At 35.7% G+C, this 27,893-nt stretch overlaps 8 protein-coding genes across 8 annotated transcripts; 4 read left to right on the forward strand and 4 right to left on the reverse strand.

Annotated features, from left to right (window-relative positions):
* Positions 1–2,919: 2,919 nt before the first annotated feature.
* On the reverse strand, positions 2,920–3,732 carry LOC119785278 (hemoglobin subunit alpha-B-like). The gene is made up of 3 exons (XM_038287825.1): positions 3,577–3,732; positions 3,265–3,472; positions 2,920–3,149 (listed from the first exon to the last, which is right to left on the reverse strand). Exons 1-3 carry the CDS (start codon positions 3,669–3,671, stop codon positions 3,021–3,023), a joined length of 432 nt encoding a protein of 143 aa, XP_038143753.1. The 5' UTR covers positions 3,672–3,732; the 3' UTR covers positions 2,920–3,020.
* A 652-nt stretch (positions 3,733–4,384) lies between these two features.
* Positions 4,385–5,185, forward strand: LOC119785271 (hemoglobin subunit beta-A-like). Its single transcript, XM_038287819.1, has 3 exons — positions 4,385–4,566; positions 4,647–4,869; positions 4,958–5,185. The coding sequence occupies exons 1-3, from the start codon at positions 4,475–4,477 to the stop codon at positions 5,087–5,089; spliced, it is 447 nt and encodes a 148-aa protein (XP_038143747.1). The 5' UTR covers positions 4,385–4,474; the 3' UTR covers positions 5,090–5,185.
* A 665-nt stretch (positions 5,186–5,850) lies between these two features.
* LOC119785274 (hemoglobin subunit beta-1-like) lies at positions 5,851–7,533 on the forward strand. The gene is made up of 3 exons (XM_038287822.1): positions 5,851–6,011; positions 6,379–6,601; positions 7,348–7,533. Exons 1-3 carry the CDS (start codon positions 5,920–5,922, stop codon positions 7,474–7,476), a joined length of 444 nt encoding a protein of 147 aa, XP_038143750.1. The 5' UTR covers positions 5,851–5,919; the 3' UTR covers positions 7,477–7,533.
* Positions 7,534–10,301: 2,768 nt separating this feature from the next.
* LOC119785277 (hemoglobin embryonic subunit alpha-like) lies at positions 10,302–11,525 on the forward strand. The gene is made up of 3 exons (XM_038287824.1): positions 10,302–10,463; positions 10,556–10,763; positions 11,310–11,525. The coding sequence occupies exons 1-3, from the start codon at positions 10,369–10,371 to the stop codon at positions 11,436–11,438; spliced, it is 432 nt and encodes a 143-aa protein (XP_038143752.1). The 5' UTR covers positions 10,302–10,368; the 3' UTR covers positions 11,439–11,525.
* A 5,454-nt stretch (positions 11,526–16,979) lies between these two features.
* On the reverse strand, positions 16,980–17,743 carry LOC119785272 (hemoglobin subunit beta-like). The gene is made up of 3 exons (XM_038287820.1): positions 17,583–17,743; positions 17,274–17,496; positions 16,980–17,194 (listed from the first exon to the last, which is right to left on the reverse strand). The coding sequence occupies exons 1-3, from the start codon at positions 17,672–17,674 to the stop codon at positions 17,066–17,068; spliced, it is 444 nt and encodes a 147-aa protein (XP_038143748.1). The 5' UTR covers positions 17,675–17,743; the 3' UTR covers positions 16,980–17,065.
* Positions 17,744–22,175: 4,432 nt separating this feature from the next.
* LOC119785294 (hemoglobin embryonic subunit alpha-like) lies at positions 22,176–22,941 on the reverse strand. Its single transcript, XM_038287844.1, has 3 exons — positions 22,733–22,941; positions 22,451–22,658; positions 22,176–22,356 (listed from the first exon to the last, which is right to left on the reverse strand). Exons 1-3 carry the CDS (start codon positions 22,924–22,926, stop codon positions 22,228–22,230), a joined length of 531 nt encoding a protein of 176 aa, XP_038143772.1. The 5' UTR covers positions 22,927–22,941; the 3' UTR covers positions 22,176–22,227.
* Positions 22,942–24,439: 1,498 nt separating this feature from the next.
* Positions 24,440–25,174, forward strand: hbbe1.1 (hemoglobin beta embryonic-1.1). Its single transcript, XM_038287847.1, has 3 exons — positions 24,440–24,594; positions 24,681–24,903; positions 24,983–25,174. Exons 1-3 carry the CDS (start codon positions 24,503–24,505, stop codon positions 25,109–25,111), a joined length of 444 nt encoding a protein of 147 aa, XP_038143775.1. The 5' UTR covers positions 24,440–24,502; the 3' UTR covers positions 25,112–25,174.
* A 1,322-nt stretch (positions 25,175–26,496) lies between these two features.
* On the reverse strand, positions 26,497–27,260 carry LOC119785292 (hemoglobin embryonic subunit alpha-like). The gene is made up of 3 exons (XM_038287842.1): positions 27,052–27,260; positions 26,770–26,977; positions 26,497–26,676 (listed from the first exon to the last, which is right to left on the reverse strand). The coding sequence occupies exons 1-3, from the start codon at positions 27,243–27,245 to the stop codon at positions 26,548–26,550; spliced, it is 531 nt and encodes a 176-aa protein (XP_038143770.1). The 5' UTR covers positions 27,246–27,260; the 3' UTR covers positions 26,497–26,547.
* Positions 27,261–27,893: the final 633 nt, after the last annotated feature.

A 27,893-nucleotide genomic window follows, 5' to 3' on the forward strand; every position in this document is an offset into this window, starting at 1 on the left:
ATTTAAATCAAGATAAGATCGTTTCTGTAACCTCTTTAGACTGATTTGTATATGATTTAGAGCTGAAAGTACAGTCCTTCCCTTTCTGATCACTGATGGCTTTTTTTTTCTTTTTGCAGAAGATGGCTTCCTTCACTACTGTTGCATACTATCCAGTTTTTTCATGATCTGAATATGTTGATCATCAAAGATGTTTCCTTTTGTTCTTCAGGGGTTAGTGAACAACTAAACCAGCTGCTGGCTCTGGGTGCCCCATGCTTAACAAATATCGAGTTTGGGGTAAAATAACTTGTACGAGTGTGTCTATTGCACTGTCACTAGTTTGATTTGGTTTATTTATAGTGTAAATATTTGTAAATGCTTGAAGTTCACAAATACATTTACTATTCAATAGATACCAATTTTGATTAAAACAAAAAACAAGAAAAAAATGTGCCTAGGTTTTCTAAGGACGAATTCTATGAACCACCACCTAAGTATATCACAGACGATTAGTTCCTTTATTTTTAGATAGAAATGCAAGGAGCATATAATGCCCCATGCATTGTTTTATTTAATTGTGCTGTTTTCTTAGTTGTTTATAAGTTTATTATATTGTGCTTGCTGTATTTGTGTATGGTACTAGTTTTATCACAAGGTAGCACTTTTGGTTTTAAGGTGCTTTGTAAAGAAAATTATATTTTATCGTACAAAAAAGCACCTTGCCTTACCCAAATAAATGCTATGTACAGTAGTAAATTTGTTTTTAATGAACCTTTCCTATAACCTTACTGCATTGTATGTTTCCAGAAACCTCAGAGCTGTAGGTTTGACAATCCTGCATATCTTGCTTTTGAAAATTATAATCAAAACACTTCTCCTATCATGAGGCATCTTCTAACTCACCAAGATCTCATCAAACTATGCAGTCAATACCTATACTGTTGTCTCTCCTAGACCCACTTCTACACAGGTATATCCTCTGAACCAACTGCCTTTCTACTTTTCATCTTATCAAGATCTTCATTACTTCATCCTAACTTATCATGTGATGATACTTATATGGAGCATTTGATCTTTATAGTTTTATATGTGAATATATATGTCATCATCTTTACTAATTGTTGCCCCTTTGTGATCCAGAATGGTCAATTCCTCTGTTCTGTTTCTCTCTTTTTTCTTCCTTAATCAACTCTTCAAAGTACTCCTTCCATCTTGCTATCACACTTATTGTACATGTGAGCACATCAGTACCACTCCAAACTTTTCTGACATACCATCCTTGTGGATTATGTCGATTACTGGACATCATCCACATCTGTCAAGTCACCAGTCTTCCCCTCAATTTTGTAGGCCATCATTGGACAATATATATGACTCCGCATATAACATAGATTTTTTGAAATTGAGTGATATTATAATTTGACAGGCCCATGTAGTTCTTGTGAATATTAAAATTAAAGTAAATAAAGGGCTTGAAATAGTTTATTCCTTCACCTATATGTACTTAATTGTATATATGTAATACTGATGACAATAAGATTAATATTACCATTACTAACAATAAATAAAACAAATGTAAAACATTTATTTTAAAAACTGCTTATAGGGATTAGCAAGCTCATTATGATTACTGAATAAAATGTATGTTTGTCTGCAGCAAAACTACCTACTCATTTTCATAAATGTTTACAACTTTTTTTTAGTTTGCTTTTATTTATTTTATTTCATTTTTTATCTTTAGCTAAAATTATAACCATTTCCTAAACAGTTTATTCCTTACATTTAAACAAATTTTTTCCTCATAACCATGGGGAACACTTTATTTAAAAGGTGAAACCAGCAAAATTATAGAAAACCTGATTAAGATAAGTGTTTTGCACGTAGTTTATTAAACTGAATGGTGTACTCTGCTCCTAATCAAATTCACAAAACAGTTTAGTCGAAATAAATAGTAGAGTAAAAGGCGCATCATGATATTAGAAGTTTTACAACAGAATAAGACATTAAAAGCACATCCATCCCCACCAATAATTAATAAATAAAGATATGAATTGATAGCAATTCTTTTTTCCATGGTTGACCTTTTATGAAAGAAAACCCTACAGATGAGCACAAAAAAAGAATAAGAATGAAGAAGCCACAGATATACAATAAAAACCAATTATGTATTTGCTGAGGAAATTATAGTGAATAAAATAGGCATCAGTTGAATGTGATCAGAAAATACTGCTAAAAATCTGTGGAAGAGAAAAGACAGGAAAACTGGGAGAAATTCACCTTCTCCAACTGATGTAGCTTGACATGAGACAAAGGAAACAAACCAAGATAAAATACCTAAAACTAACATAATAGAATAAACCAAAACTTAATAAGGAACCTTCACATTTCAGAAATAAAAACTAGACACAAACTGATGATATAGAACCAAACTAACAACAATATTAAGCAACACAGATATATCAACAAACTATAAAAATACATAAACAAATATTTACTTGAATGTTTGTGCAAAGAAGCAAACCAGAGATTAACACAGAAAATATGTTCTGAGTTTTAAATATTTTGTCTTCTACAGATACTGTTTTTTTATTTCTAACAAGAAAAGAACTGAAAAGCAAACCAATGACAAACATGCCAGCATTTCAAACATTTATTTGGACGGTATAAAAAAAATGTTGAATTATCTGCTATTTGTCTGTTATTATGATTTTCCTGTGTGCAGTTTATTGATTGTATTGATTGCATTATGTCAGAGATACTGGGTTTGATTTAATTTACATCACAATATCTTTCAGCTATTTTTGTTTATTGTTTGTTGTTTTTTAGTCACGGTGATATTCTAGCATGGACTTTAACTAAAGAAATTTTTTGTTTTTTCTGTAAAAGCCCCAAAAAGACAGAAAGAAAGTCTATAACAAAGGAAGAAACGAGAACTGAAATCCTCAGATGTATTTCTTTTATTGAACATGCCTCCACATGTTTGTAAAGGTGTTACGAATGTGGGGTGTTTTCAATTATTGCCTCTGCCCCGTGGGACTTCAGCGGTACTTCTCGGAGAGGGCCCAGGCCACGCTCTGCAGGAACTTATCCACAGAAACGTGAACCAGGGGCGTGAAGTCTGCAGGGAAGTACATGGCCAAGACCAGGATGATGTTGTGGGCCAGGATCTGCAGGGCGCACAAACATATTGCAGAACATATTAGAGCAGAAACTAAACGCACAACATAGAGTGAAGGGATGTTATACACTTTACTTGAATGCATTGTTTTCATGAAAAACTACCTTAAAGTTGGCAGGATCCACCCGGAGTTTGAAGGCATGGAGCTCACTGAGGGAGCTCAAGGTGTTAGTCAGATTGTCGATCCCTTTCACAGCTGTCCCCAAGGATGCCATGATAGTGGCTCCATGCTTCTTAACTTTAGCGGATTGAGGGCTCAGATCTCCCCAGTGCGAGAAATAGGTCTTAGTTTGAGGGTAAGCAACGAGCATCCTGCAAAGAAAATATTTCAAACCTTAAATAAACAGCACCATCATAGCATATGATGATCATATGCTATTTTGGTTCTTGTAAGGGTTGCATTACTTTACGCGTACCTGCCCAAAGCTTCTCCTCCTATTTCGGCGGACTTCCCTTCCACTTTGGCCCAGAAATCCCTCACTGTGGCCTTGTCTTTGTCAGAGAGACTCATTGTTGCCTTTGGGTTGTCAGCTAGAAAAAATGACCAAAAACGCTGTTTGGGCTAATTTGTAATTGCAGCTTTATATCAAACCTTAATGCACCACGCCTACTTATCAAATCGATGCCACCGCGTTGATAACGAAAGTGCCAAAAACTATCAACCCGTTTGGCTCGATAAAAACTACCACTCCTTCATTTTTACGACAATGCATACGTAAATGCGAGCGGGTTAGAGGAATTACACCTAGGCGCGGCTCGTTGTTTTCTAACGCATATTTTATACTTTACCAAATAAATATAAAATATATTTATGGCAAAATGAACAAGATTCACATCAGACAAAACGTTACAACTTTTCACAGTGCTTTCAAAAACATGAAAAATGTTTTTTTTTTTTTTTAAGAAGATTCTTCATATAGATTGTTTCTGGATTAAAATGATAATAATAATAATAAATACAGATAAGAAACTCCAAATTTTAATGAAACCAAATCTAATTCTCTTACATGACTCTACACCATCTGTCTGAACTAAATTAACAAGAGAAGTGATGATTAAAATTAAAGAAAATTCTAATCTTTAAGTTAAGAGATGCTGCGACCGTTGATGCAACACTCATTGGCATTTATCCATACCGAATAGACGTCATTTTATTGGCAAGTACACCTCGTCCAATCAGAACCGCTCCTGTCCGGGGGACGGGTCACGGACTGTAAATAAATGTTGGCCTTGTAAACATATCCAGACAGTCTTACGCCTTTGATCAACAAACTCGTTTTTGTGTCTATCAGAGAAGGCTTTTATACCATCACCATGGTCGAGTGGACAGACGCCGAGCGCAAAGCCATCACCTCGCTGTGGTCAAACATTGATGTGGGGGAAATTGGTCCCCAGGCCCTAGTCAGGTAACCTGTAAACACATTTTATTACATTAAAGGAAAAAAATGATGATCTGCAATAATCGTTGGAACTTTCTCGTTTTTAGGCTTCTGGTTGTGTTTCCATGGACCCAGAGGTACTTTGGAACTTTTGGCGATCTTTCCACCCCCGCAGCCATCGCCGGAAATCCAAAAGTGGCTCAACATGGGAAAACTGTGATGGGTGGCCTTGAAACCGCAGTGAAGAACCTGGACAACGTCAAGCAGGCCTATGCCAAACTGAGTGTTATGCACTCTGAGAAGCTCCATGTGGATCCCGACAACTTCAGGGCATGTCTTTCCGCACATTAAGAAGCATAAACGTGTTTTATTCTGTGTAGGTTGGTTTATTCTTATTCTTATTGGCTTATGTCTACAGGTCCTCGCTGAATGCATCTCAGTGGTTGTGGCGGCTAAGTTTGGCCCCAGCGTTTTCACCGCTGGATTCCAGGAGGCCTGGCAGAAGTTCTTGGCTGTGGTGGTCTCCGCCCTGGCCAAACAGTACCACTAAAGCGGCAGACCACTAGAGATGTGCAGCAGTTATACAGATCTTCATGACATCACTTTCTGAGCTGCCAAAAATACATTAATAAAAACTCAAATGATATACATGCCTCAGTGTGATTTTTCATGTTCACCTATTGTTTTTAATAAGATGTAAAATATGGACTCATGTTTTCTGAGGACATAATCCTCAGTAATAAACATACAGTATTAAAAACCTTAAACTCGTTAGTCTTAGCTTTCTCATCATGACCAGCAAATAAAAAAATATAATATGAATGAAAAATAAAATCGATATCAATATTGGTTTTAATCCTAAAAATTACCTGACAGACCAGCAAGGGTAAAGGTTTGTAAACGTCTCTCTCAGACAACTAAGGTATCAACCATAAAACAATTTTCTTTTAAATTCAAACTGACTGTAAACTACATCGAATGATGAAAATTAAATAAATAAAAAATCTAATAACATGTATTCGTGTTTTAAACTATATTCCCAGTGTTGCTCCTTTTAAATCTTATTCATTTTTAACTACAAATCTATTCGAAATATAGTTTAAGAGTTAGATATAGCTAATACGGATGAAAAAATAAAAAAATTAAAAAACATTCAGCAAGCTTTTCCTCATACCATCGATATCATTTTTATTTGGGTGGGGCAGACATGAATGTCGAGATAATTAACGTTTATGGTTTAATCAGCGCAAAGCAGCTGGAGCAAACTTGGTACGATCGCCCAAGACAGAGAGAGGAGAAGTTATGCTTGGAAATATTTTATTAGGTCGTGTTGTACTGTTACAAATTCTTATTCCAAGTATTTATTGATTGCATGGCGTCATGGTGAAATGGACAGAAGAGGAGCGCCGGATCATCAGAGGAGTTTGGGAAAAGGTTGATATTGATGAGATCGGCGAACAGCTTTGGGCAAGGTAGAGTTTGTTTGTTCAATTCTAATTTCGAAATGATATAGTGAGTTATTAGATTTAAAAATCTTTAAAAAAAAAAACAACAGCAACATTTATCTCAATGGCAATTTTGTTTTTGTGGCATTTATTGAAAGCAGCACAGTGTTTTGGCTCACCGTCAGGCTATTTCAGCACCAGGCGCTGTCCATCCAGTGAGGATGAATATGTAGACTTTATCATTTCAAAAATGTCCTTCGATGTTTAGTCTTCTAAATTAGGCCTACAGATGGTTTGTCAAAACTATTGTAAAGCTACTCTTCTATGCGGGGGGATTTATTCAGAGATATACAGTATTACTGGTTTAAGTTTTTTTTTTTTTTTTAATCAACAGAGCTCTGATTGTTTACCCATGGATCGAGCGATATTTCGGTGGTTTTGGGGACATCTTCACCACTACTGCGATTTTAAACAACCCCAAATTGTCCGCCCTGGGAAAGGTCGTTTTGACGGCTGTTGACAACACTGTGAAGAACATGGACAACTTTAAAGAAATGTACGATTCTCTAAGCAGGCTGCACTACGAGAAAATCAAAGTGGATCCGGACAACTTCAGAGTAAGCCACTAACGTGATATTTAGGTTACATTTAGTTTATCTAAATTGTTCTGTTGTAAATTTTCATTGGTATATATTTTTCTCAAACATTAAATCACTTTGGTCATGATTCGGAACTTTTTGGTTCTGTCTAAGTTTTCTTTTTGAGTTTTTAGTTATGCTTTGTTTCATGTCTTTCTGTGTTTTCTAGTTTATTGGTTTCATTTCCATTTTGTGTTATTCTAGTTGTTTTTGGTTATATTTTTTGAGTATTTCTTGTTTACCATCTGTTGCCCTCTTGTGGCAATCTCCTTCTCCTATCTCCCTTCTTGATACTTCTTTCCACACCTGCTCCCAATCTACTGATTAGCCTGGTCTTTGTTCAGTCTCCTATTTATACACCTTCTGTTCAGTCACTGTTTGCTGGTTCCTCCTCGGTTCCTGGCTCCTCATGTGTGTTTTCCCTGATGTGTCCAAGATTTTGGTTCCGTTATTTATTTGCTTATTTGCCTCAGTTGCCACCTATTTGATTTATTAAAACTGCAAGATACACTTCAGCTTCAGTCTCTGCATTTGGGTCCCCCAAAACCTCCACCTAACCTGACGACTTTACTGATTAGTTATAAGTGACAGTAGAGGGATATTTAGTGACCCAAGACGTTTTACTTATGTATATAAATGACCGATTTGTTTGTATGACTCAATAAGTGACAAAGAACACTTGTTGATCCAATTCATGACATGGGGATTTTTTTTTTCTTCCGCAGCTGTTGGCAGAATGCATTACCATCATCATCGCCTGTAAACTCAAAGCTGAGCTGAACCCTCAAGTCCAGGCAACCTGGCAGAAGTTCCTCTCTGCTGTGGTGGAGGCTATGAGCAGTCAGTACAAATAAAACAGAATTAATTGAGCATGGAGGAAAATAAACCAATGAATAAAACGTATGTTCCTTAAAAGCCTGTGTTTTCTCTTCAACGTATGAGTTGCAAAACCGTGCAAGTGTGTAAGGAGTTTCTGTGTCTCTATATGACCCCTGGAGGCAATAAAGAATACTGCAACCCTGCAAGAAATACGTGTTGATTTTTTTATATATATATAATTACATCTAGATTAATAAGATCATTAACTGAATTTTTAACAGGATCCACAAGAAAATTAGTAAAAAAACGTCATCATTACCAACTGCTGTCATTCTAGTCCCATTATTTGAAGCAAGCATAAGCATTTTGGTTATGAAGTCTGCATGGGAAACTTAAGTTGGTGGGAGTAATGAAATTAAACCCCCCCGTCACCCCAAAAAATAAAAATAAAAAATACTGCACACTATAACACTATATCTTCTTTTATGAGGGATGTAGCTTAAAATACCTTAATAGTACTTTAAAGTACCTCAATTTTCTCAATTTACAGCAATCTCTGTGAAAAAACCATGAAAGTAAATCAAATGTTTTAAATGAAAGCAAAAAAATGTAGTAAATCTGTGAATAACGGCTATATGCACTGCACTTTTGGTAGGAAACACGATTTTAAGAAAATGTCAATGACAGCAAATAAAACACATTTAATAAAGCAAAGTAGTAGCTAGTTAAACGCCGATGTTTAACTTTATAAACAACAACGTTCTTCCGACTGCAGTGTTGTTTGCGATGACTCTTTCTGATTTATGTCGTTTATTTTCATTTTAATGGTCTAGATATTTTCATTTTAACCTACCAGTCGGAAAGGTATTTTTGACGTGCAAAAAAGATTACGTTTTAAGTCCACCAGAGGGCGCTAAAACACCATTGCAGAAACATGTTTTAGAATGAATTTAAGTTTAGTCATTTTGCTTTAAAAAGAGTTTATAATGAACTGCTACAATTTTTGAATAATTGAAAATAAATAAACAAATAATTTTCTTTACCTTGATTCTACTTGCTTAAAGGGGGACAATTCTAAAAAAAAAAAAAAGTGCTGAAAATATAGTTTAATTTGATTGGGTGATCATTTTTAAAGAAGGGAGAAAAAACATTAAAAATATGTAATGTAAATATGATAATACTAATTGTCAAAGTAGTTTAGAAATAAACTGAAATGTTTATAGATAATACATTTTGTGAGTATTTGGATCATCCAGCAATAGGGATTTGTCCCTAACAAAACAAGTCATAAAAATATTACCTGAGATTAATAGGTTGAGAATTCTGAGAAAAAATGCGTAATCAAAAACAAAAATGCATATCAAAACAAAACTGATGTACCTAATATCTTCTGGACGAATCACACAGCTTCAGTTAATGTTAATACATCTAGTGATGTACTCGGACCTTAATCTTCAAAGACACATAAAGACAGTAACAAAGTCAGCTTCTATCACCTAAAGAACATCTCCAGGATTTAGTCTAATATTTGTTTTATTTTGTTTTGAACATCTTTGGTAGAGTTAATAACGGTAACAGTGTCTTCACATGTCTGACTGTAAGGTCAATCAGCCAGTTGCAGTTGATCTAGGATGCTGCTGCCTCACCAAAACTAAGAAAGAGGAGCAAATCATCTGAATTGTAAAAGTCCTTAAGCTGGCTCCCATCTTACTGAAAATACATGAGAACTCTTCTGTTAATCTATATTTACATTACAGACTTGCTGTCACTGTATCAACCACACAGACCTCTTTGGTATTCTGGCAGTAAGTTACACTGCATACCAAGAACCAAACATGGAGAAGCTGCATTTAGTTCTTATTTTCCTCCAATTTGGAATAAATTCCCAGAAACTGTGCAACTGATGAAACCCTAAATTGCTTTAAATCAGGAATTAAAAACATTTTTGTTTAGAGGGACCTTTGACAGCGCTATCTAGATATCATTAGTTTTTCAGTCAAGCATTCCTTTAATCTTTCTACTTTCATTATTAATTTTTTCTCATTTTAATTATACATTTTAATACCTTTAATTAGTTGTGTTGCCTTTATGCCACTGTGATGCAATTTTCTTTTTTATGTACAGCACTTTGAATTATTGTCCTACTAAAATGGACAATATAAATAAACTTGCTGTCAGCAGTCAATAGGGCCTCACCAAACTTGGGTAAACCACTATCTGTCTCCTCTGTACAGAGCCGCCCCTTTAAAGCTAGATAAGCCAAGAAACACATTTTAAGGGCAACAACCTTTACAACATCAGAAAATTAAGTGCAATCCTCTGATAAGGAATGAATAAAAAAAAAAAAAGCTCTAGGAGTCAAATCAGTACCATGGTACTGTCCTTGATAGGAGACTAAAGATTTATCGCCAGTTAATTTAGGGCAGAATCACTTTATTACATCTTGCTATCTGCTTTTCTGTGTTTGGGTTTGAAATAAAATAATGATTATTGAAATTAGAGGTATCTTATGAAAAATTTTGATTTTATAAATACATGTTTTTGGTGCAGAACAATGCAATCAGTATCTATTTAAAGTCCTCAAATAATTAGAGACACTTAACTAATTGAGAATACTTTATACTGTTTTAAAAATAATTATATTATTTAAATTCCATATTTATGTTACAGTGAATCTAAAAGAAGTCATGTTTGTTTGTTTTCTGAGGCTTTAACTTAAAAGATTACCGCATGTGCTTTAGAGACACCATGTAAATTATGTTCATACCTTATCTCATCTAGACTGAAACACATCACTTGGAAGGCATCCAAACAGAGATATCTTGGAGTTGTCTCTGCCATGCCCATACCTCTTTTTGTGTAGTATAAAAACCCCCCACTACGTGTTCCTGATCGAGGCATTCAAACCTGAACACTCAACCAAGAAGATGAGTCTCAGCGCCAAGGACAAGGACGTAGTCAAGGCCTTCTGGGCTAAAGTGGCACCTAAGGCTGATGACATCGGCCAAGATGCTCTGTCCAGGTACAGATACCCTGATATATATGTATATAAAATTTTTTTTTTTTAAGTTTTATGAGCTCACATAAGAATTACAAGTCCTTCTTTCCGTTCAGGATGCTGGTGGTTTACCCACAGACCAAGACCTACTTCGCCCACTGGAAGGACCTGAGCCCTGGCTCTGCCCCAGTGAAGAAGCACGGAGCAACAGTGATGGGTGGAGTTGCTGATGCTGTGGGCAAAATCGATGACCTGACTGCAGGTCTCCTGAACCTCAGTGAGCTGCATGCCTTCACTCTCAGAGTGGATCCTGCCAACTTCAAGGTACAGTGGGTGACCAACACTTAGGGGCGTTTCTGTAAAAACATTCTGGGTGCAGTGGTGCTTTTTAGAATTAACTTTTCACTCTCCTCTGATACTAAAATGTGCAAGTTCTATGGGTAATTTTGCTACTTTGCTATCATGGGTGTGAAAGAGGAGAAAGTCCTTTCAAATGGGTACAATGATTCGGCACAATAACTTTAATAAAAACTATCTAAGTTATAGATTGAACCATTGCATTTCTATGCAACAATTCAACATGTATTGTAGCATTTTTAAATTCTCTGCTCATTTTGCATGTTTGCTTGTTTGCATGTTTGTTTGTTTGCTTGTTTGCATGTTTGCTTGTTTGCATGTTTCTTTCTTTCTTTCTTTCTTTCTTTCTTTCTTTCTTTCTTTCTTTCTTTCTTTCTTTCTTTCTTTCTTTCTTTCTTTCTTTCTTTCTTTCTTTCTTTCTTTCTTTCTTTCTTTCTTTCTTTCTTTCTTTCTTTCTTTCTTTCACAAAACAAAACTGTAATTCTTTCAATTGTTTTTTTTTTTTTTTTACAGATTCTGGCCCATAACATTCTTGTGGTCTTTGCTACCAAGTACCCCAACGACTTCACCCCTGAGGTCCATATGGCTGTGGATAAATTCTTGGCTGCTCTGGCCCGTGCCCTCGCCGAGAAATACCGATAAATTGCACAGTTGGAGAAGACAGTAGACAGCAGACAACTGCCTCCATGTCTGAATATGAATAAAAGACCAAATGCAGTAAAAGTGTCATTTTTGGGGCCTTTGTCTCAATTTGTGTGTCTGAGGCTACAGCTTTTCAGTTTGAGACTGATATTTTTAGAAGAGACAGAACCTGTTTCAAAGGAAGCTCATATCCACTTCCACCGATTGAGATAAGATTTTTTTGTACTTTTTTAGTAAATCAAAGAGAAATGGTTGCCTTATGTTGTACATATAGGGTATTGCAGGAAAGATCTAAAAAAATAAAAACAAAAATGGTAAAGTGACTTGCAATTTTATCTATCAGTCTACAATGTGTTTGTTCATTAAAGTTAACACAAGTTTTGTAATGTATGTTAGAGAAGAAACATGTCAGTAGGGATTAATCTAAAGTCTTTTTGAATTCTAGAGATCTCTCCGATGCTTCCTGCATCCAAAAGTCTCAATTTTATGGTGTTTTTGTTTTAATTTAGACTAAAGTTTACCTAGAGAAACCTTTACCAGGCACGTTAGAACAAGATCGTACTAAAACATTTTTCTGCACAAGTGTGTCAGGTTTACATGCATCTCAGGATTTCTGACCTGTGCCTGTCTTCTATATTGTTTATAACTAAAAGATTTAACTAAGGTGTTCGTATCGGTGTTATATGACCTTTATAAGCTGTTCTATTTACTTCTTTGCTACGTTCTGTTTTTATGTTATTCTCATAGTCTGAGTTCCAATATAGCAGGTTTTAATGAAGAAACAAAGTCTAAATCTTATATTCACAAGAAATTAGATCAGTGTTCTTTATTCAAGATGCATTTATTGATCCTCCATACACTCTATCAGTCTATCAGTCAGGCCAATATTCTACCTGCCAAACTACTAACAATTTTTTCTGATGGCTTAAGGAAATTTTTGTAACTATTGCTTATTTTTACGAAACGAAAACCTTTCACAAAATCAGCACAACATTGCAGTTCTCTTACAAAAGCTAATAAACCTTTCTTAACTCTGCAAATCTTCTTAAAAATTGTATTTTCGTATCAGACAGTTAACACAAACCATCATATTAATATGCAAAACAATGTACCAACTACACAATAATGGTATAAATTAAAAACATATCTGGCCTTTGCTTTCTCTGTTCACAAGGTAGGCTATGTCAGTTTGAGTTCACACTTTTGTCCTAGTTCTGTAAAAATACAACAAACACAATTTTTTTGTTTTTTTTTAGAGAATAAATCTTCAGTTGGATTCAAGAATGGACGGTATGGTAGGAGGTTGAGTGCAGTCTCCTCTTCCTCCACTTCCATGTCCTCTTCCTTAGCATCCTCTAATTCTTACTCTTCTTGCTCCCTCCATTGTATACTACACAGACAGTTAACCTCTCGCTTATTTACAGTGTTTAGGCTGATTGCAAATTGAACTAACTATCTAAATCAGTTTTAACATGTGACAGTGTGCCAGAAAGTTGGCAAAATAGGTTAAATATTAGCCCCATATGTGCATATAATTTTACTAGGAGTGTGTTGATCATTTGGAAATTGAGTTCAAAGCAATGAGTTGTGTTTACAGTTCTGCAAAGAGTGCTGTGCAGTGGATTGTACCCACAATTCTGAAAAGCGTGTTTTACAAAATTGCCAACTGATCGTAAAGCAGTGTTTGTGCTTAAGTTTTGCAAACTCAGTGAGTGGTTTTGCTATAAGTATGAATCATTTTAGAAATTGTGCTATAAAGATCACGGTTAGTTTTTAAGCATTCAGGAAATAACGACAGGAAGGACAATCATGTTATTAACTAGATAAATAGAGGATACACTATTTTCTCCCTCGCAAAGGTTCACATGAAGACTTTATGGAGCACAGTGCTGTCCATTGGCTCCTCATTGCAGAGAAGTATCCTTTTACCTTTGGCAAGGCAAGTTTATTTGTATAGCACAATTCAGTACATGGACAATAAAAAAAAAAAAAAAGTGCTTTACGTGAATTAGATAATAAATTAGAAGAAGATTAAAAGCAGAATGAAAGCAAATAAGGATAAAAAATATATGTAAAACAAAACAATTGTACCACAACCTTATAATGATACCTCAGTTGTCAGTTTAACTTCATCAGTGAGAGGCAGCTATGAACAAATGCATTTTTAACTTTAAGAACTCAGGCTTTCAGCACTTTTACAGTCTTGTGGGAGTTTGTTCCAGATAAGTGGAGCATAGGAACTCAAAGCTACAGTGTGTAATTTTTAGCGACATCTAGCGGTCAGACTGCAGCAACATGAACATCTCCCCCCCACCGCTTCTCCCCCCCAACAGTACGGCGAGCGTTACGGGACAAAATGTCTTCAACGACGTCCGCATCACCTACCTTCTCAAGTGATGAGGTTTGTTTACATAGATATTTTAACGGATAGTATTTCATTAGTCTGTGTAGGGTATAGATTTCAGTACCGTCTCAGTTCATCTCTCTCAACTTGCCGTATATACTTTCGAGCGTAATGGGCAATCTCGCAATCGCTAGTTTGTTGGCTCTGCGCTGCCGCAGCGCAAAGATGTCTGCCTCCATGTAATTATAAATAACGAATTCTAAGGCAACGCAAATATTAAGGTTAAGAGGCTGAGTTCGTAGATGATGATAAATAACATAGTTATGTATAATATATTACATTTCTGACTGTATATCCCTGTAGTTATTACACACTGTAGCTTTAATGCTGCTTCTTCACAAAAAACCTGATCAAATCACACTTTCTTGCAAGCCTTTTCCCCGAACCCTTTTTATTATTTTCATCAGCACGTAGATGTGAATACTATGTCACTGTATCCCTATGATTGTTTGATATTTCTTCCACTTCAAAAAAATTTCATCAGTTGTCACCATAACATCAGACTTCTTGGTGATGGTCTTGGAGTCCATTCCAGGCTTCAACATACTTATAGCGTCCCTTTCATTATGGTGTTGGAATGAAAATAATCGATCCAGTGGAAAGGTGTGCTTAATATACAACATTAGGAACTGGGGATCAACTTTACCGACCAACTGTCTGATCTGTAGGCTGCATGGGCAAAACATCTGCTTATTTCATTTATCAATACAAATTAGTGTTAAACTGGAAAGCAATGAAAATTATCTGGATTTTTGGTTAAATCACTACATGAAAATACTACAATCAGAGGTAATGTATTCTAAGTAATGGTTTAATTAATCATTCATAGCTCTCATTGCTGTTTGAAACAGAAACACACAGAAAAAAAAGCAGCTACCAAACAGTGTTTGCTCAGAGCAGAGGCGTAGCCAGAAATTTTTTATAAGGGTGGCCGATAGTGGTTAGGCACCAGAACCTCAGGGTCAATCTACACTGTTCCAACAGGAAAATTAATGAGCAAAACATTCATATTTTCTAAATAAAGACTAATTATACTTTCCTACATCCTTTGCTAACAAATAAGCGCATATATTTAAACATCCGTAATTTCTAGATGAAAGTTATAGTGAACAAAACTCAGTTTTGAGTTCTGTGGCGTGAATCTTTTCATTTGTCATTACTTACCTACTTGTATCAATAAACATTCCGCGTAAAATGGATATTTACAATCACTAATATCTACATAAATTTATTCTTTGATAAGTTTTTATCAAAATTGTTATTTATCTTTGATTTCACTGAAAACTCCTAGATGACTTGCAGAGACATATTTGTCTCTTTACCCCATTAAACACAAAATCTAGTTCTGAAAAAGAGCATGAATTCTGTACTTATCCTCTTTGATGTTAGTATATTGATGTGTATAATTAACCACGAAAAAATAAAATGTTTTGAGTATTCCACTTGAGAGTATTGCTGCTACCTCCGTCTGTACTATAGGGGGAAAAATGGTAGGGGTGGCCACAGGGGTGGCCAATGATTGGCTAAGGGTGGCCATGGCCACCCCTGGCCCCCCTTCTAGCTCCGCCCCGGGCTCAGAGTGGATAAATACTTAGTGGAGTAAATGGTATTTGCTGCTCTCTTTTCACTTTCAAAAGAACATTGATACAATTAATAGTCCTCCTGACCTAAATGCAGCAGTAAATATCCCAGTGATGATACCAGCACTTTTTTATGTTACAGTCTTTCTTCAGTATAACAGCATAAAATTGTTCCAAGCAACTCCTGTATAGTATGGAGTCTGAACACATGCAACAATCTTTTTTTTTACTATACTTTCATTTTTTTTATTCTACCACACAGCATGTTCATCATGATCAACATAATCTCTTTTTTGAAAGGAGCTGCAGCATTTCCTTTCCTCCCAATTTTTGTAGTTTAATGTAATAATATATTTTAGCTCACATCTTCTGTTTGTCAGAGTTCAGTCCTCTGCTTAGTTTTATTTTTTGTTTTATTGTCTTGCACTTTGTAGTTACTCTCTGTTGCCCCCTTGTGCCTGTTTTCTTTCTCATTGGCTTCCTTCTAGTTAGTTCAATTCATACCTGCTCCATATCAGCTCATTAGCCCATCCTTTGTCCTGCTCCCCATTTATAAACCACCTCTGCAGTTCCTCAATAATGGTTTCTTGTTGTTTTGTTGCTTCGTCTTCTCCTTGCTCCCCATGTGTGTTTTCTGGATTTTGTGGTTTTCAGTATTTTGGACTTTACTTCAGTTGCCTGTGGGATTCCCTAATTAAATCATCAAAACTCATCTCTGCCTCGTCATTTCTGCATTTGTGTCCTCAAAAACCTCCACCAAACCTTGACACTTATATTTAAACTAAGCCTTAAATGTATCCTTAGCTGATCTTTCAAAAAGAATAGCAAGGAGATCAGAGTACCAGAAAAGAAAAACTGACCAAGTAGAGAGGAAGTAGAACTTTTATGAACTTTAGTGAGATTGTCTCTAATTCAATGTTGGGTCTCTTCTCACCTTTAACTCAAGTAACTGTGTTGAATAAGCTTTGCATTACAGGAGTGATGACAGTAAGTAACCATCCATATTGCTCAGATTCTCCATATATTTGATTTCCAGATTGACCACTGAAAATGTTAATTAAACTTTGTTCAGCCTAAACTAGAACAGGTTGGACCTAATTAATCTAAAACTCTCTTTACTCAGTGTGTTTGTGATGTTTTGCAATGCTTCTAAAAGCCTTTATGTTTAGGTCTAATGAGGAATAATTTGCTTTTTTCTGTGGTCTTGTTTTTTTCTGACAACTATAAAGCTTTATCTTTAAATTGAATTGGATTGACTGCATTATCATAAGCTTATAAATAAATAAAAGATTTATCCATAAATAATGATTTACCAGATGTTAAAGTTCTCTTGCAGCTCTGCTGTGGGTTGTTCTTGTTATTTTATTCAATAAGGACCACAGGGTTGTGTTTCTGTATTCAGGTGTAATAACTTAACTAGCATCAAAGCCAGCTTTTACGTATTTATAGCTCTTTTTGACATGACACCCATTTTAAATTTCGTTGAATAGGAGACATAATTCTACTGTAAATATCTCAACGAGGTATTGACACAAATAGAGAGAAACAACCACTGTATTTGTTCAATGTGCTCATTTATTTATCTAGTCATCCTTCTAAAAATGAGAAGAAACAGAGCATGAATTGTCCTCTGCTGTGGCTGTCTAGTAGTATTGCTTTCTCAGGGAGGCCACCACTACAGCCAGGAACTTCTGGAAAGCTGCATGGACCTGAGGGGTGAAGGCTGCACCCATCTGACTAGCAACAACAATGGTCAGGCAGTCTGCTAGGAGCTGCAACAGAAAACAGCAGGGGTCAGAAAGCAGAAACATCAACAGCAGTGCTGGGATCACTAGTAGAGAACAGCCTTACATTGAAGTTGTCAGGGTCCACTTGCAGCTTCTCAGAGTGCAGCACGCTCAGATCTTTGTATGTGGACTTGATGTCATCCATGTTCTTCACAGCTTTCTCCAGACCTTGGATGACAACCTTTCCGTGAGCCGCCACTTTGGGGTTCGATGTTATAGCAGCCGCATTGTAGAGGTTTCCAAAGCCACCAAAGTACCTCTGAGTCCAGGGGTAGACGATCAGACACCTGAGGAGACATAAAAAAGGATCATTTACAGAAAATTCCAACCACAAAGAAAACAGTTCATAGGACAAGAAAATTATTTTTTTTACCTGGAGAGAGCCGCAGGACCTACAACCCCATAATCAATCTTGGAGAAGATGTCCTGGATGGTGGCACGCTCGAAGTCTGTCCATTTCACCATTTTGGCTTCTTCAGTTTGGTTGTTCCTTTGTCCAGTGCGATTTAGAAGGCCAAGGAGATCCAATATATAAACAGCCAGTTTCTGCTCCTCCCAGAGTTATCAGATGGGTGGAGCAGTGCAAGAGGCCGGTGGAATATTGATTTATGGATTTTTTTAGGTTGATAAAGATGAGCTATTCATTAGTGAAATTCTGTTTAAAGCGTCAGAAAAGCTTACTACCATTTGTTGAAAAAATTAGTGAATAATAAAAAAAAAAACATGCTGTGGGTAAATATCTAGAAACAGCAAGACTTGGAGAAATATGATACATGCAAAGTATTTATTGTGAATTAACTGATTTTTTTCTTTGATTAAAAGAAACTTACCTAGAGTAGAAAAAGTGGATTAACACATTGTTATTTTATTTAGGTTAACTTTAGTGTTGTATGATTTGCTTTACTGTACCTCAGAATGAGGCTACAAAATGAAAATTATTTAATCTGTTTAGTTAATAACTGTCTAACTCGACCTTGCAATTAACTAAGAAATATTGCAAATAAAACTGAGAGTAAATGTAAAGAGGATTCTGCTATTCAGATCACAAATTCAAGATTTTCCTCCAAGATGAAACATATTGTTGCTGAAGATTATTTCAAAAGCATACACATTTGGGTTTCTTTATATTTATCTGAAATATTTTATCTCAGTTCAGTTTATTTCCGTAATACAGATGAACACTTGTTCAACACCCCCACATTTAAACAAAATTTATTTATAATACACATTTAAAAGCTGTAAATTTGCCAAAATGCTTTAAATAGTAACAAAGACACAATTAAGGTAAAAGCAAAAGAACACTCATAAAGTAGAACAGAGGCCATATAAGAGCATGTTAACTGTTTTCAGTAGAAGGAGGAAAACAGTTTTTTCCTGTCCTGCTGTTTGAATCTGATAAGTTCAGGTGAAGCATAAAAGGACGCACAGTTTGGGTTTGTCTAACTTTTTCAGGATCATAAAAATACCGGAGGCTAAACCAAACCTAATAGAATGCACGTCTTATAAAAATACTGTAACGTGTAAATAAAATATGATTTCATGAAAATAATGTGGACGTTGTTTTATCAGGCTGTATAATAAATAATTATATATGCAAAGACCTACTGTAGATCAATAGTTTCCAACTGGTTTAACCAAGTCAAAATACTTGCAAAACAATAAATAGATAACTATTAGAATATTAAAATGCGACTTCACCCCTGAGGTCCATGTGTCCATGGACAAGTTCCTGTCTGCTGTGGCTCTGGCTCTGTCTGAGAAGTACAGATAAACTGGGGGGACAGGGAAGGACAGATGATATGCTCCATTTATTTTGTCTGCCTTTCAGTTAATAAAGTCATGAAATATAAACACGAAAGCAATGGCTGTTTTAATTGGTCTTTTTCAGCTGTTAGTGCTCCAGATTAATGTATGACAGGTTAATATCAGCATACATCTTCATGATCAAGCATGCTTTAATATGAAACCATCACTATTTTCTATTATTTTCTTACATCAGTGTTATTTATAATTGCGATATATCGATCTAAAAATTCTACATAAGATATCTATTTAATACCTTGAAAAGTCTCTTCAGGAAATATAATTCAAAAGTGAGCCACTGTTCATATGAAAAAAAAGTAATTTTAAAACAACAACTGATAATAAAAAATCTTATAAAAACTAAAATAACATTTTTTTGAGTCACCCAAAAAACATTAATAAATAAATGTCACTATAGATTTATGTTTAGATGTCCAGGTTTTAACAGCTTTGTCCCAAGTTTATCCATTAAAATGGCTATGCAAATTTTATTTATTCACATTTTTTAAACGGAGAAACTATCCATTAAAATATATTTTTTTCCTTTTTACTTATTGTAATACTATCTTACCTTTGACAATTAGGGAGTTGGTGATGAAGTTATTACTCTGCAGTTAAACAAGGAGTGTTACATCTTCCCTCTGGGGTCTGACTCTGGTGGTAGAAGCCAAAGGAGGTGTGTAGCCAGATAAAAATGAGGATGACGGTGGAGATGCGGTGAAGAGGGAGGCTTACAGCTTGGTTGGAAGCAGACATGGATATAAATGCTTTGAAAGTAAAGCTTACAGTTTGAACTTTTACCTAAGCTTTTTTTTTGTATTTATATTATCCAGAATTCTAGAAAAAAAATTGACTTTAATAGGGTTGTGCAGTAACCAGTAGGAGTTTTAAAGCATCTGTTCTTTTTTTTTCTTGCATTACATTTTTTCTGCACTACTTTTTCTTTTATACTTTAAATAGTTTTAAGAATAGTACTTTTACACTTTTACTTTTGTAAAAAGCTTAAGTTGAAACTCTAACTTATACAAAAAGGTTTTTAAATTAGAACTTCTACTTCTACTTGAGTAATGAACATTCATTTTTTTGACACCTCTGTAAAAATAATAATATTCAATGAGGGTTTTTTATTTTTTGCTCTGTGAACTGATGTTTCAGCAGAGACATAGAAATGTACAGGTGCTGGTCATAAAATTAGAATATCATGAAAAAGTAGATTGATTTCAGTAATTCCATTTAAAAAGTGAAACTTGTATATTATATTCATACATTACATACAAACTCATATATTTCAGATGTTTATTTTGTTTAATTTTGATGATTACAAATGACAACAAATGAAAATCTCAAATTCATCATATCAGAAAATTAGAATATTACTGAAGACCAATAAAAACAAAGGATTTATAGAAATGTTGGCCAACTGAAAAGTATGAACATGAAAAGTATGAGCATGTACAGCACTCAGTATTTAGTTGGGCCTCCTTTGGCCTGTATTACTGCAGCAATGCGGCGTGGCATGGAGTCGATCAGTCTGTGGCACTGCTCAGGTGTTATGATAGCCCAGGTTGCTCTAATAGTGGCTTTTAGCTCTTCTGAATTGTTGGGTCTGGTGTATTGCATCTTCTTCTTCACAATACCCCATAGATTTTCTATGGGGTTAAGGTCAGGAGAGTTTGCTGGCCAATTAAGAACAGGGATACCATGGTCCTTCAACCAGGTACTGGTAGCTTTGGCACTGTGTGCAGGTGCCAAGTCCTGTTGGAAAATGAAATCTGCATCTCCAAAAAGTTGGTCAGCTGCAGGAAGCATGAAGTGCTCTAAAACTTCCTGGTATGTGGCTGCGTTGACCCTGGACCTCAGAAAACACAATGGACCAACACCAGCAGATGACATGGCACCCCAAACCATCACTGACTGTGGAAACTTTACACTGGACTTCAAGCAACGTGGATGAAGTGCCTCTCTTCTTTTCCTCCAGACTCTGGGACCTTGATTTCCAAAGGAAATGCAAAATTTACTTTCATCAGAGAACATGACTTTGGACCACTCACCAGCAGTCCAGTCCTGTTTCTCTTTAGCCCAGGCAAGACGCTTCTGACGCTGTCTGTGGTTCAAGAGTGGCTTGACACAAGGAATGCGACAGCAGAAACCCATGTCTTTCATACGTCTGTGTGTGGTGGTTCTTGAAGCACTCACTCCAGCTGCAGTCCACTCTTTGTGAATCTCCCCCACATTTTTGAATGGGTTTTGTTTCACAATCCTCTCCAGGGTGCGGTTATCTCTCTTGCTTGTACACTTTTTTCGACCACATCTTTTCCTTCCCTTCGCCTCTCTATTAATGTGCTTGGACACTGAGCTCTGTGAACAGCCAGCCTCTTTAGCGATGACCTTTTGTGTCTTGCCCTCCTTGTGCAAGGTGTCGATGGTCGTCTTTTGGACAACTGTCAAGTCAGCAGTCTTCCCCATGATTGTGTAGCCTATAGAACTAGACTGAAAGACCATTTAAAGGCTTTTGCAGGTGGTTTGAGTTAATTAGCTGATTAGAGTGTGGCACCAGGGGCCATCAATTTTGAACCTTTTCACAATATTCTAATTTTCTGATATGATGAATTTGAGATTTTCATTTGTTGTCATTTGTAATCATCAAAATTAAACAAAATAAACATCTGAAATATATGAGTTTGTATGTAATGTATGAATATAATATACAAGTTTCACTTTTTAAATGGAATTACTGAAATCAATCTACTTTTTCATGATATTCTAATTTTATGACCAGCACCTGTACATCACGGATGTTATCTCTCTAAATGGAATAATAAGAAGCAATATGGTAAGGCTAAAAAGCATGTAGTAATGTTATCCTTTGTTATAAAATATAATATGGTCTGCTATTTAATTTGTCTCCTGTTTTTAGATTATTATAAACAAAACAGAAACTGCAATCATTTCTTTGAAAATACCTTTTTGGAAGTCACTTGATAAACTTAGAAGCCACTAAAACACCATTGTAGAACCAAACACTGTAAAAGGATTTGAGGCTTCCTCTACATGTGTATAAGCTGAATATTTAGTCTTTTCTTCAATTCTTTCTTGCAATCAAAATAACTATATCTTTCTAGAATTGACAAATCAAAATATAAATGCACCACATAAACACCAGTAAAGATTTTACTCAGTTGAGCATTTTATTAAAGTTTAGAACAGACAAAGGTTTATCTGTATTTTTCAGACAGAGCACGGGCCACGGCAGCGAGGAACTTGTCCATAGCTACATGGACCTCAGGGGTGAAGTCACTGGGAAACATAAGGGCCAAAACCACAAGGATGTTGTGTGAGAGGACCTGTGGAGTAAAATAAAGTGTTAGAATCCCAACATCAGTTTTAGTTTAAGGTTTTTTTGAATTTCAATCAATGATGGCAAAAGCTGCTACATACCTTGAAGTTTGAGGGATCAACTCTCAGAGTGAAGGCATGCAGCTCACTGAGGCTGAGGAGACCTGCAGACAGGTTGTCAATTTTGGCCACAGCCTCTCCAACTCCTCCCATCACTGTAGCTCCGTGCTTCAGCACTGGAGCAGAACCTGGACTCAGGTCCTTCCAGTGGGAGAAATAGGTCTTAGTCTGTGGGTAAACCACCAGCATCCTGTGAAAATCAATGGACATATAAACACATGCATCAAATATAGTGTCTGTGTTTCGATTTTGAGCTGTGTTTACCTGGACAGAGCATCTGCTCCGATGGCATCTCCGCTGGAGGAAATTTTCGCCCAGAAGGTCTTCACTGTTTCCTTGTCTTTGGCTGAGAGACTCATCTTGCCTGAGGATGTAGCTTGACTGTGGTGTTTAGCACAAACATAGGAGGTCTTTATAGCCGGAGAAGGACAGGGACCCTCCCTGGTCACCTCAGACATATCTGCAGTCAGAGGTGTTCCAGCTGAGATATGAGATAAGGACAAAACTGAAGAGTAACCGTCAGCCTGGGGACCCAAGTTTCAAACAAACACAAGTTAAAATTCATTGACTTCACATATTAAAAAAAAAAAGTAGGTCAGTAGATATTAAATTATCAAGGTTAAGTTTACCAATCTAAAGTAGCAATTTAGATTTTACCTTTTATACTTAACTGAAGATCATGGGGAAAAACATTCTTAAGCTTTACAAACATTTTAAATCAACACTGAAAATTATTTATTTATTTATTAAATCACTATGGAGAGAAAATGTCTGAAAAACAGTGGAGGTTTTCAAAAAAAAGGTTGCTTCAATGTGTTTAATGTCTTATGCTTTATAAATCTTGACTGCAAGAATAAAACTGTGGCCCTTCATTACCTAGACTAAGGCTTTCTTAGACCTGGGCTAGCCCCAGATATTTTTAGGAATAGCTCCAGATTTCACAAAAGATTACTTTGAAAAATAACACTACAGATTGGAGGCATAGTAGTTTGACCATTATGAAGAAGCAAAGAAGGGATGGTTCAGATCAGTGCTGCCTTATCACCCTGAAAAGGTTAGAATGATCTAACAGCACTTTGTGAGGAAGCAGACCCTATAGAAATAAAACATATTATGAGATTCAGTTTCATTCATATGTTTCTTCAGCTCTCAGCAGGATGAAAAACTTTGTTTTTAAGGAGTTAATAATGTGTCCAAAATTTGAGAAAATAACCGTTGTATTATTTTTTTTTTATTAAAGCCTATTATTACAAAGCTTCATAAGTTAAACAATTTTACAAGGTTGTAAGATTTTAAAAAGTATGTAGTTGACAAAAGAATAAGATTTTTTACACCCAGAGCTGACTTATTTAGTCTTTGTTTAAGAGTAATTCTCAGACTGAATAAACTAAAAGCTTAAAACATCCATAAATTACTTAAAATCTCAATCTCAAAAATAATTTATTTGAACAACTTACAAGCTGTCCTTTTAAAATGATCTTTTTCTGCCCTGACTTTTGCAGTTTATCTCTTAAACAATAAAGGCCTAAACAATTTAAATTGTTTAGGCATTTATCTGATGCTGTTTCTCCTCTTTTTAACATGTAAAGAAAGGACAATGAATGTCTTAAAAAGCTGCAATATTAGCATCCAAATATAAGCCGTTATTTTAATGGAGTGAAGTTTTAATAGAAAGTTGCTGTCAGATATGTTGCACTTTTTCACAAAAGCTGATTTTCTGCCGTCAAGCTCAGGTTAAGTTTCACTGATAATGCACTGATGTAGTGCAATCAGAAAATACTTGTGAAATGTATTTAAAAAAAATTGTCAAACTTGGAGACCTTTGTTTTTTTACCATTAGCACGATTTGCGTGCTAATGTTACTCATTTTGTGTTTTCTTATCAATTCCAAAAATCAATGTATCAAGAAGCTAACATAACTCCACCCATCAGATAACTTTGGGAGGAGCAGAAACTGGCTGTTTAAAAGTTGGAGATCCTGAGCTTGTTTAACCCACACCTGACGAAGGGAACGACCAAACAAAAGAAGCCAAAATGGTGAAATGGACAGACTTTGAGCGTGCCACCATCCAGGACATCTTCTCCAAAATTGATTATGATGTTGTTGGCCCAGCTGCTCTCTCCAGGTGAGACTTCACTATAATTGTTTTATGTTTCTGCAAAACAAGCAGAGATATCTGTAAATGAAACGTGCATGCTCATGTCTCCTCAGGTGTCTGATCGTCTACCCGTGGACTCAGAGGTACTTTGGTGGCTTTGGAAACCTCTACAATGCGGCAGCTATAACATCGAACCCCAAAGTGGCGGCTCATGGAAAGGTTGTCCTCGCAGGTCTGGAGAAAGCTGTGAAGAACATGGATGACATTAAGACCACATACAAAGATCTGAGCGTGCTGCACTCTGAGAAGCTGCAAGTTGACCCTGACAACTTCAATGTAAGGCTGTTCCCTACTAGTGATCCCAGCACTGCTGTTGATGTTTCTGCTTTCTGACCCCTGCTGTGTTCTCTTGCAGCTCCTGGCAGACTGCCTGACCATTGTTGTTGCTAGTCAGATGGGTGCAGCCTTCACCCCTCAGGTCCATGCAGCTTTCCAGAAGTTCCTGGCTGTAGTGGTGGCCTCCCTGAGAAAGCAGTATTACTAGACAGCCTCTTCTCTTGCAATAGGAGAATAAATAAATAAAACAGTATTTCTTTTTGAAAAAAAAGTGTGTCTTTGTATTTGTTTATTTCATTTGGCTATAAATATATGCATCTATTATCTTTAATCCTTATTAGTTATAAAATATGATTTGGTTTTAAACATTTAAAATACATTTAGAAGAGCTTTAAGGTGAAAAAAGGTGTCTAAGGGGGAAATTTAACTATTTAAAAAGCAATATTTAATATATGAATCATAACTTAAATTAGTAATATTTACCTGTTCATGTGTCTTACCTCTGTCCCTTCATCTTAAGTAATGATCTCTTCATTTACTCTGTGCTTAAAACCCTTAGTATGCGGCTGCAAAGAAAGACATCTTTTGTATTTTAATACAGAATTACTTTTCTATTTACATAGCATGACAAGAAGAAGATGCTGGACATTGCACAATAATGTCAAAGGTCAAAACACTGTTGATTTTTTCTGTTTTTTCTTTTCACAAGTTGAGGGTAAAGAGTATGGAGGACCAAATACCTGATTTTTATAACAATAAAAAATTGACAGATCTTACAGTAACAAAAGTGCTTTATAATTACAACAACAAAGGATTTGATCTGATTTTTTTTACTTGTTATAAGTTCCTCTTGTGACAAAGGAAACAGTGATAAGTAAATGTTTGAATACACCTTAAGATAATCAATATGATTAAAATATATATATATATTTTTTTTTTTTTAAATGGCTTTAACAATGCTCCAATGGCATTGAAATCAATAAAGATAACTTCATAGGTTTGAAAGTTTACAGCTATACACACTTAACATAATTAATTATAAATACTATACAAATCCCAAGTTTTTCTAGGTGTTGTAAATGTTTATTATAAATATATTTACCAATACAGAGGCATTAAAAACATGCCATTTTCCACAAATTAGGCCTTCTTACCCCACTACGATGTTGTTAAACACAATTATGGTAGGAATATTTGTTTTAAAATCATCTTTAAGAGGTTATTAAGAACTAAATGGTTTTGCAGGTAAACATGTTGTATTTACAGCTTATATGCATTTTCCCTTCATCTTTAGACTTTCAACCTCATTAAACAGTTTTTAATTGCAGTAGCCCTTTTAGATTATTATTTAAAAAAAAAACAGAAACTGCAATAATTTCTTTGAAAATACCTTTTTGGAAGTCACTTCATAAACTTAGAAGGCACTAAAACACCATTGTAGAACCAAACACTGTAAAAGGATTTGAGGCTTCCTCTACATGTGTATAAGCTGAATATTTAGTCCTTTCTTCAATTCTTTCTTGCAATCAAAATAATTATATATATTTTTTGAATTGACAAACCAAAATATAAATGCACCACATAAACACCAGTAAAGATTTGACTCAGTTGATAATTTTATTAAGGTTTAGAACAGACAAAGGTTTATCTGTATTTTTCAGACAGAGCACGAGCCACGGCAGCGAGGAACTTGTCCATAGCTACATGGACCTCAGGGGTGAAGTCACTGGGAAACATAAGGGCCAAAACCACAAGGATGTTGTGTGAGAGGACCTGTGGAGTAAAATAAAGTGTTAGAATCCCAACATTAGTTTTTGTTTAAGGTCTTTTGAATTTCAATCAATGACGGCAAAAGCTGCTTCGTACCTTGAAGTTTGAGGGATCAACTCTCAGAGTGAAGGCATGCAGCTCACTGAGGCTGAGGAGACCTGCAGACAGGTCGTCAATTTTGGCCACAGCCTCTCCAACTCCTCCCATCACTGTAGCTCCGTGCTTCAGCACTGGAGCAGAACCGGGACTCAGGTCGTTCCAGTGGGAGAAATAGGTCTTAGTCTGTGGGTAAACCACCAGCATCCTGTGAAAATCAAAGGACATATAAACACATGCACCAAATATAGTTTCTGTGTTTCGATTTTGAGCTGTGTTTACCTGGACAGAGCGTCTGCTCCGATGGCATCACCGCTGGAGGAAATTTTCGCCCAGAAGGTCTTCACTGTTTCCTTGTCTTTGGCTGAGAGACTCATCTTGCCTGAGGATGTAGTTTGACTGTGGTGTTTAGCACAAACATAGGAGGTCTTTATAGCCGGAGAAGGACAGGGACCCTCCCAGGTCACCTCTGACATATCTGCAGTCAGAGGTGTTCCAGCTGAGATATGAGATAAGGACAAAACTGAAGAGTAACCGTCAGCCTGGGGACCCAAGTTTCAAAGAGACACAAGTTAAAATTCATTGACTTCACAGCTAAAAAAGAAAATCTCAATCTCAAAAATAATTTATTTGAACAACTTACGAGCTCTCCTTTTAAATTTCCCTTTATCTGCCCTGACTTTTGCAGTTTATCTCTTAAACAATAAATGCATAAACAATTTAAATTGTTTATGCATTTATCTGATACTGTTTCTCCTCTTTTTAACATATAAAGAACAGACAATGAATGTCTTAAAAAGCTGCAATATTAGCATCCAAATATAAGCCGTTATTTTAATGGAGTGAAGTTTTAATAGAAAGTTGCTGTCAGATACGTTGCACTTTTTCACAAAAGCTGATTTCCTTCCGTAAAGCTCAGGTTAAGTTTCACTGATAATGCACTGATGTAATGCAATCATAAAATACTTGTGAAATGTATTTAAAAAAAATTGTCAAACTCTGAGACTTTTTTTTTACCATTAGCACGATTGGCATGCTAATATTAGTCATTTGGTGTTTTCTTATCAATTCCAAAAATCAATGTATCAAGAAGCTAACATAACTCCACCCATCAGATAACTTTG

This window comes from Cyprinodon tularosa, unplaced genomic scaffold (assembly GCF_016077235.1).
Source record: "Cyprinodon tularosa strain WSP-4 unplaced genomic scaffold, ASM1607723v1 ctg246, whole genome shotgun sequence".
Taxonomy (NCBI): Eukaryota; Metazoa; Chordata; class Actinopteri; order Cyprinodontiformes; family Cyprinodontidae; genus Cyprinodon; species Cyprinodon tularosa.